The 9,813-nt window shown below is 44.3% G+C and overlaps 1 protein-coding gene across 2 annotated transcripts in view; it reads left to right on the top strand.

The window, feature by feature from the left end:
* Nucleotides 1-1,614: 1,614 nt before the first annotated feature.
* ube2g1a (ubiquitin-conjugating enzyme E2G 1a (UBC7 homolog, yeast)) overlaps nt 1,615-9,813 on the top strand; it is a 35,065-nt gene continuing 26,866 nt past the window's right edge. Inside the window, exon 1 of one of the 2 annotated variants that reach the window (XM_055657841.1) lies at nt 1,615-1,781. In XM_055657841.1, coding sequence (XP_055513816.1) covers nt 1,736-1,781 — 46 coding nt within the window. In that variant the 5' untranslated portion in view covers nt 1,615-1,735. Of the gene's footprint in view, nt 1,782-2,222; nt 2,257-9,813 lie in introns of those variants that run through there. The other variant, XM_055657842.1, reaches the window with a different exon arrangement.

The following is a 9,813-nucleotide window of genomic DNA, read 5'->3' as shown; positions in this document are numbered from 1 at the left end:
CGAGCCAGCACTGACATTCAATGTGATTATGGCTGATCATCCCCAACCAGTACCCCATTCCTGCCTTCTCCCCATATCCCCTGACTCCGCTATCTTTAAGAGCCCTATCTAGCTCTCTCTTGAAAGTATCCAGGGAACCGGCCTCCACCATCCTCTGAGGCAGAGAAATCCACAGACTCACTGGGGCTCTATACAACTGCAGAAGGACCTCTTTGCTCCTATACTCAACTGCTCTTGTTATAAAGGCCAACATGCCATTTGCTTTCTTCACTGCCTGCTGTACCTGCATGCTTACTTTCATTGATTGATGAACAATGACCCCCAGATCCCGTTGTAGTTCCCCTTTTCCCAACTTGACACCATTTAGATAGAAATCTGCTGTCCTGTTTTTACTACCAAAGTGGATAACCTCACATTTATCCACATTAAACTGCATCTGCTCACTCACCCAATCTGTCCTAGTCACCCTGCATTCTCATAGCATCCTCCTCACAGTTCACACTGCCACCCATCTTTGTGTCATCTGCAAATTTGCTGATGTTACTTTGAATCCCTTCATCTAAATCATTGATGTATATTGTAAATAGCTGCGGTCCCAGCACTGAGCCATGCGGTACCCCACTAGTCACTGCCTGCCATTCTGAAAGGGACCCGTTAATCCCTACTCTTTGTTTCGTGTCTGCCAACCAATTTTCTATCCATGTCAGCACTCTTTCCCCAATACTATGCGCCCTAATTTTGCCCATTAATCTCCTATGTGGGAACTTATCAAATGCTTTCTGAAAGTCCAGGTACACTACATCCAAGGCCAACATGCCATTCGCTTCCATCAATGCCAGTATACACATTATGGGAGAGTCAATTTCAACTATTTTTTAACTTTTGGCCTAATCGGATCCTTCACGGGGCAAGATGCCCACTTCAATCAACTTTCTCCAATCCTTATCCGATTTGAAAAGAAAAGATAACGCATGGGATTAAGAGAGTAAAAACCCCAGTTCGGTTTCAGACCCGAAACGTCACCTGTCCATGTTCTCCCGAGATGCTGTCTGACCAACTGAGTTACTCCAGCACTCTGTAGCCTTTTGTGTATTTACTAGCATCGGTAGTTCTTTGTGTCCACATAAAATGGATACATCATTCCATCAGCCTGCTCATCCAAATGATTTCGCTGCTCTATATTGAAGATACAAAGTACATTTTCCAGTTTAATTTTGTACCTATAGTGGTATAGCGCCAGGTTTAACAACTAAGTGTGCTTCAATAAATATCAACCGCAACGATCTGGCACTTCATCAGCAGCGGTGCAAAAGTGAAACCTGGACAATTAATGCAGGAAACAAGTCGCGCTACCAATCTGCACGGCGCTATGCATTTCCTACCAAATTTGGGGAAGAGGGGGAGGAGATGCACGACATGTGACCGCGCACATTTGACGAAACCACTCCGGGGGAACACGTCCGCGAGCCCGTGACAACAAAACCACCCAATCGGGTGGCGGGAAGCCGCCGTTGCTGGGTGAAACAGACCAATCCTGAGGGGTGCAGGGCGGGCCGACCCGCCAATCACGTCACGCGCCCGCCCACTCACCGGGGAGGAGACGGGCGGGCGACGGCGGCACGCATGCGCGTAGCGGGGCCGGAGAACATAAAAGTTGTCGAGGCGAGAGCGGGAGCTGGTGCGCGTCGGCGCGGATCGCAGGCATCGCCTTTGTGCGCTTCACGGGCCTGCTAACATGACAGAGCCGCAGTCGGTCCTCCTACTCCGCAGGCAACTGGCAGGTAAGATGTTGGCGGCGCCCTTTCCCCGTGTACGCTCACGCTCCTCTTAAGATTGTGGCGATGGTCGTTGCACAACATCGGCCATCGCGCCAACTACCCCCCAGCCTGCAGCTGCAGTAAAGGCCTTGTGTGGAATCGCCGCCCGCCTCGGAGGCCCTGCCTGGGGGGATGTTGGTCCGCAACTTCTGTTGAAGCCAGAGGCCTGGTCCTTTGTGCGTTCGCCGGTTTTCCCTTCCGCGGCTGATCGTCTTCTGCGTCCAGCCCCCCCCCCCCCCCCCCCTTGCACCTTCCCCCTTCCTCCCCTCCCTCCCCCGGCACACATGGACCGGCTCTGCCGCCCGCTCATGCGCACGGCGCCAAGCGTGTCAGGTAGCAGCAAGACTGAGAGACTGCGCCTCGACTATTGGCTTGTGTTAAAGGAACAGTTTTGCTTCCAATACCCAAAATGAATCGCACATGTACAGTAATGTATCAGGTATTTTGGCATTCAAGCCATATTGTGATCACTTGTTCTTGCGAAAGAGTGTACTTTTTGTACTTTTCTGAAGAAGGGTTTCGGCCCGAAACGTTGCCTATCTCCTTCGCTCCATAGATGCTGCTGCACCCGCTGAGTTTCTCCAGCATTTTTGTGTACCTTTACTTTTTGTATTGTTCTTGCGAAATATTTAACAAAGCTAAAAGTTGACATGCAAAAGAAAACCAGCAGAAGTTGGAAATCTGATGTAAAATGCTGGAACTATTTTATTTCTTTTTTCCTGGCCTGCTCTGAGTGTTTCCAGTAGTTTCTGATTTTTGTTTTATTAGTTGAATTGTTGTGGTGACAGATTTGTTTGGTGTTTATGGAAGGGATATCTCCATTGAGAGAGTACGGGTGGGTAAGTGGGGGGGAGAGAATAATACGACTGCTTGATGTTTTCTATCCAGGATGAGTTGAATTAGACATAGACAAAGAAAATAGGTGCAGGAGAAGGCCATTCGGAAATCGAGCCAGCACCGCCGATCATAGCTGATCGTCCCCAATCAATAACCCGTGCCTGCCTTCTCCACATATCCCATGATTCCACTAGCCCCTAGAGCTCTATCTAACTCTCTCTTAAATCCATCCAGTGATTTGGCCTCCACTGCCCTCTGTGGAAGGGAGTTCCACAAATTCACAACTGGGTGAATTTTTTTTTTCTCACCTCAGCCTTAAATGGCCTCCCCTTTATTCTAAGACTGTGGACCCTGGTTCTGGACTGGCCCAACATTGGGAAGGTTTTTCCTGCATCTAGCTTGCCCAGTCCTTTTATATGTCTCTATAAGATCCCCCCTCATCATTCTAACTCTATTCTGTTACTTTATATAGTGTTCTGCTGTAACATGTTAGTAGAGCATTGGCAGGTCTCCTTTATTAGTGTCATTAAAAAGATGACTTAGTTTAAAGTTTCAGATGTGTATGGTGGTTTAACATTTTGTCCAGCATTGTACTCGGGTCTTGGAGAGTTAGAAATCAAATGAGGGGAGGGTTTATTAGAAAATTGATAGGATTTTATTTTAATAAGAGGACATGGCTGAGATACTAGATCGTAATCAAAAATTGTTGGATGTGCTTCATAAAAACTTCATACAATAACAATATTCTGTCAGTGGCACAGTAAGAGGAGGCATTAATATTTTTTGACACGATACAAGCAAGCATTATTTTAAATTTCTTACAATGTGCACTGCCTTTGTTATGAGAAGCAAATATGGATGTTGATGAAGCTCGTGTTAAAGAAGCAAAAGGAATTACAAAATGCAATTGTTGTAGTCTGATTTGTGTGGTGTGCACAGGTGTCAAGACTTCCCAATGCTTCAATTTATGTTCTCCTTGAAGCAAAACTAAGATGTTAAGCAGTTTTGCTCCAATGACAAAAGGACCAGCAGGTTAAGACTCTTAAAACTGGGATGAAGAACTTGAGGAATTCTCTACCAAGGTCAAGTTGCTGAATATCTACACAAGAAGGAATAGGTAAATTAGGAGATGTGAAAGATGTGAGGGGATGTAGAATAGTGAAAGGTTGTATGCTTAAAGTGCCAAATGGCCCAATCATGCATTTTTTCTGAAAGCCTATGGGCTACGGGATGTTAAAAGAGCTGGGGTAATAATCCTGAAAGAGAGAAAAACTTAATGAATATTGCGAGTTTGTTTAAAACCTCTCTAAACCAAGCCTAATGGGGCACAACTGTCATGTGGCAAAAGGGAATTGTATTTTAAATGAAAAATAGGACATTGATAACAAGTATATACCAAAGTAGAAGAAATTTCCCTCGAGGAATTGTATTGGGGAACCTAATGGTTTGGTTGAAAGATTGTATCCATGTTTATTAATAATGTACTTGGGTGGCATTGTATGTAATATAGTAGTGAACCAATAAAAACATTAGAAGTAGGTGCTGGTTAACCTACCTGCTGCAAATCTGATTGACTCTGATTCAATCTTTGCCTCAACACCACTTTCTTTCTCTTTCCATACTGCAATGGTCTAGTACCATATGTCTGAATGGATTAAGTGACCCCACACTCAGACCTCGGGGTTGGAGAATTGCCCTTGGATGTGAAATTTGTCTTTAATGGGTACCCCAAGTTCAGGAAATCTCAACTATGGGAAGCAGTCTGTCACCATTTAACATTTTTCTATCTGCTGTATTGAAAAGTTACTTAACCAGTCATGATCTCTTTGCCGGCTCCATGCTGTGCGCTAATATATTTTCCTTTTGTAGATGTGCATTTGGCAACAGTACACATAGCCCCTTAATCTTGGTTATTAATAGATCATAAGTCATCCAGTTTTGGAATCTCTCTAGTTTGCTAAATCAAAAGTTGCCCATTTATCATCACCCTGTTTTAGCTACCCATTTCAGCCCATGCCAATAAATTAATCATAACCCTGAGTGTTCTTGCCTTGTATTTCAAAGGAGCATTAATGAATTAAATGTTTCAGCAAAAATTGCCAGATGGCCTTGTATCCAAATGTGTTTGGTTGCAAGGAAGACCGGAAACTGCAGGTACATAAATTAAAGATTGTGGATTTCTTTAAATAAAAATAACAAAGAGATAACATTGAAAAGGGCAGCAGGTCACCTGTAGATTGAGGTTTGGTTCGTCTTTCTGTTTTGCAAGAACAATGGAGATTATGCATTGACGTGCAATGGGTAAAGTATGGCTGATTGCTTATTTATCCAATAGTGATGAACTAAAACAGTTAAAGCTTCAATTCATGCTCACAATTTAACTTGCTTGGTTAAAAGACCGAGATGTTTAAGGTCGTGGGGATTTCTGCTGGAAGCAGTGGTGGGAGAAGTGGTGAAAAAAATACACCAGGACTTGTCAAAGATTGTCAAAAAAACATAGCCTAGGGGGCCAATAGAAAAGAGAGAACTTTTCCCCTGAAAAGTAGCTTTGTACAGAGGGGGGTGGTGGGGTGGTGCTGTCTGTTGTGGTAGTATGGGTGTTGCGGGCTGAAGGTACTGGTTTCCAGAGGGCTAGTATATACATTGTGGGCCGTATGGATGCTTGGGCGAGGCAAACAATTGGGCTGCAGACACCCGACAACCAAAATTCATTTTGTGAACACAAATTGTTAAAAAAAAAAAAGGTGACGCAAACAATCGGGCTGCAGACACCCGACAACCAACATTCATTTTGTATACACAAACTTGTGTAAAAAAAATGCGAGGCAAACAATTGGGCTGCAGCCACCCGACAACCAAAATTCATTTTGTGAACACAAACTTTTAAAAAAGGGCTGCAGCCACTTTACAGCCGCATCGAGGGGACTCACCGTGGAGTAGACGTGCATTCAGTGTTATTCGCAGCTCATAGAGCCATGACCCTCTCGCTTCCTGGTCTGGCAGAGACTGAGTGAGGCACGACACTTCCTGGTTTTATAGTCCCTCCCCCTGCCACCAGCAGGGGCAGCAGAGAGAATGGGGAATTTTGTGAAAACATTAATATCTTTCATTTTTCATCGACGGAAAAAATCCTCCGCACTCATACGGCGGAGGGGGGCTCTGAGTGAGGTGGCCAAAAATGACGGCCGTAGGTGGTGGCGTTCTTTCGGAAATCGCAGCACAGTCGGCCAAAAGCGGTCAAGATCAGAGATTTAGTAATATAGATTTTGTTCCAGGCTGGTCAAAGGTGAAACTTTCAGCCCAGTAGTGACCTTGATTTTCATCCACTGCAAGGATACTCCATTAACATTTTTGGTACAAGAGGAATTTTGCCGGTTAATTTGTTGTCTGCTAGAAGTTTTGTGAATCATAAATTATGACCAGTCAAATTTCCTGTCGCTGCTGTAGGTAGTCCAGAGTAGATCTGGCATAATATGAATTGTGAGATCAGCTTGAATGGCCATGAGACCTTTTTTGTTAATGTGTTGAGGTCGGTCCATGATTATTTAATCATGCAGGCTGTCCCTAGGTGCAAATGTCTGACTTATTGACATCCCTGCATACGAACATAATATTAAATTCATAATTCTGGTGTGTGCACATAGTGTCCTCCATAATATTTGGAACAAAGACCCATTTAGTTATTTGCCTCTGTACACCATAATTTGAGATTGGCAATAGAAATCCCGTGTGGTAAAAGTGCACATTGTCAGATTTTAATAAAGGCCATTTTTATACATTTTGGTTTCACCATGTAGAAATTACAGCAGTGTTTATACATAGCCCCCCCCATTTCAGCATAATGTTTGGGACACATGGCTTCACAGGTGTTTGTAATTGCTCAGGTATGTTTAATTACCTCCTTTAATGCAGGTATAAGATGGCTCTCAGCACCTGGTCTTTCCTCTAGTCTTTCCATCACCTTTGGAAACTTTTATTGCTGTTTATCAACATGAGGACCAAAGTTGTGCCAATGAAAGTCAAAGAAGCCATTATGAGACTGAGAAACAAGAATAAAACTGTTAAAGACATCAGACATACCTTAGGCTTACCAAAATCAACTGTTTGGAACATAATTAAGAAGAAAGAGCACTGGTGAGCTTACTAATTGCAAAGGGACTGGCAGGCAAAGAAAGACCTCCACAGCTGATGACAGAAGAATTCTCTCTATAATAAAGAAAAATCCCCAAACACCTGTCCAATAGATCAGAAACACTGTTCAGGAGTCAGGTGTGGATTTGTCTTTGACCACTGTCTGCTGAAGACTTCATAAACAGTAATACAGAGGCTACACTGCAAGATGCAAACTACTGGTTAGCCGCAAAAATTGGATGGCCAGGTTCCAGTTTGCCAAGACGTACTTAAAGAGCAACCATAGTTCTGGAAAAAGGTCTTGAAATGAAGATTAACATATCAGAGTGATGGTAAGAGCAAAGTATGGAGGAGAGGAACTGCCCAAGATCCAAAGCATTCCTCATTGATGATACAACTGCTGATGGTAGTAGCATAATGAATTCTGAAGTGCATAGACACATCCTATCTGCTCAAGTTCAAACAGATGCCTCAAAACTCATTGGCCGGCGGTTCATTCTACAGCAAGACAATGATCCCAAACGTACTGCTAAAGCAACAAAGGAGTTTTTTAAAGCTAAAAAAAGTTCATTCTTGAGTGGGGAAAGTCAGTCACCCGATCCGAGACCAAACTGGAACCTGGCCATCCTATTTTTGCGGCTAACCAGTGGTTTGCATCTTGCAGTGTAGCCTCTGTATTTCTGTTCATGAAGTCTTCAACGGACAGTGGTCATTGACAAATCTACACCTGAAGAGTGTTTATGATGTGTCAGACAGGTGTTTGGGGATTTTTCTTTATTATAGAGAGAATTCCATCATCAGCTGTGATGGCCTGCCAGTCCCTTTGCTCACAAGTGCTCTCTTTCTTCTTAATGATGTTCCAAACAGTTGATTTGGTAAACCTAAAGTTTGGCTGATGTCTCTAACAGTTGTATTCTTGTTTCCCAGTCTCATAATGGTTTCTTTGACTTTCATTGGCACAACTTTGGTCCTCTTGTTGATAAACAGCAATAAAAGTTTCCAAAGGTGATGGAAAGATTGGAGGAAAGACTAGGTGCTGAGAGCTCTTATACCTGCATTAAGGAGGCAATTAAATACCTGAGCAATAAGCCAGATCGGTATTCGAAAAACACAAGGAATCATGGAATTTGGCAAAGGTCATTCGAGAATTAAAAAAGCGAACGGGGTGCCTGGTAGCGGGGGAGAGCGGGGTGTAACAGCAAGTGGGAAACAGGTGAGGGGTGGGGGAAGGGAGGTTTCAGTCACAGACAACCACTGGTAAAGCCATGGCTTTTCATTTTTTTTTTCATTTCTAGTAGATTCGAGAAAATGCCCTCAATCGAGAGAATGCAAACAGAACTCCCTTGTCTCGGCCGCTCTGGAAATTTCCACGGGCGCAAGGAACAAAGGACCTAAAGATTGCATTGAGTGAACTGAGTGTTCTTACCGTCTTCTACATACACCGGCGTTTAGTGAGAGTGGTTGGATCCCGGGATCGAGGAGTCAGCACCCAACAGGTGAACGGGTCGTGGTATCTGGTGCCTCTCCACCAGCCACCGGACGAACTGACACCTCTACTCCCCGGGTCGGGAGCTGCCTCCTCTGTCCCGCTGCTCGGCGGTGGCTGACTAGGATTCCAGAGCATCACTGATGTCTCACATCAGCTCGTGATCTACCGCTGCCTGTCTGGATAATGTGACCAACGTTGGTTGAGCTGAAGCGGGGATCGAACCACTCTCACAAAACGTTGGTGTACGACAAGGATGTTAAGAACACTCCGTTCACTCGACGCAAACTTCAGGTAATTTGTTCCTTGTGCCCGTGGAAATCCCCGCTGCCATCCATCCCAGCCACAGCACAAAAGTCTAATGCATAGGAAGTCTGAAGGAGGGTCTTCTATCCAGAGGTCCGCGGAAGAGAGTGTCGGCCCAGGCCCGCAGCCAGTGAGGAGGGAAGTGCCGGCTCCAGCTCGTCTCTGCCTGTCCCGCCGGCGGGATGGGCGGGGTTGAGCTGCAGTTGGTGCTTTTCTGGGCCGCTGCTGTGACGGGAGGGGATGGCCCAGCGGCGACTGGATAGGGACGAGACGCGGGTCTGCACCCATGCAGCGGCACGGCTGCCATCAGCGTTTAGCCCGAGTGACCTATGACCTTTGGCTTATTACAAATGCCTGGCTTATTACAAACGCCTGTGAGCCATGTGTCCCAAACATTATGGTGGCCTGAAATGGGAGGGATTATGTATAAACAGCTGTAATTTCTACACGGTGAAACCAAAATCTTTGTCCCAAACATTATGGGGGACACTGTATGTTCGCTCTCCAAAGGGAAAAATTGGTTTTGTCTCTTTTAATTTTTCATAATTGTTCTTTCTCATCAATCATGTTCCATTCAGGCCATTCATTACACTATTATTGTGGTCTGCTTATCGTATATGGATGTACTGTCTGACTAACTGACAAAGTCGTCTAATGGGCATCTGTAAAAATGAAGCCCGTTTGCTACCCAGGGCCAGCCTTCAAATCCACTTGACTGGGATTTTACTGGTGTTCAGCAAACACATCTATTAAAACAATTTTTGTATGATTTTTGTTTTGATAATCGTACAAAATGGGCTAATGGGATTTTGTGAAGCTTCCAGCCATTTTCTCCTTTCAGTGAAATTTGTTGGCATGTCAATTTATTTATTTTTTGATCCACTTAGAACAAGGATATTTGTCTTTGCTCCTTTGTTCGAATTGGGTTGTGGTGGATAAGAAGCACAATTGACATTGGATGTGCTGGATATCATTGAGGCATTGATTAAAGTTCCTGTTCTGCTGTTCCCTGTCCCCACAATTGAATAGCCTGCCAATATTTTGTCTAGGCTCAGATTGAAGGCCAGCCACGTGGGTGTGTTATTGGATGGCAGTTGGAACTTGTTCAAAAATATGTGTTCATACACACTGTACAGGAATAGCACAGTGTAGAAATTTACCACAATTACATATATAATCATGGAAAGCAATAAATGCTTAGTTTATACATTCCACATATAAAACAAAGGCAATAAT

This window comes from Leucoraja erinacea, chromosome 28, assembly GCF_028641065.1.
Source record: "Leucoraja erinacea ecotype New England chromosome 28, Leri_hhj_1, whole genome shotgun sequence".
In the NCBI taxonomy this organism is placed as follows: domain Eukaryota; kingdom Metazoa; phylum Chordata; class Chondrichthyes; order Rajiformes; family Rajidae; genus Leucoraja; species Leucoraja erinaceus.
Note: the sequence above shows the minus strand (reverse complement) of the source record. Positions and strands in the feature narration are given on the sequence as shown.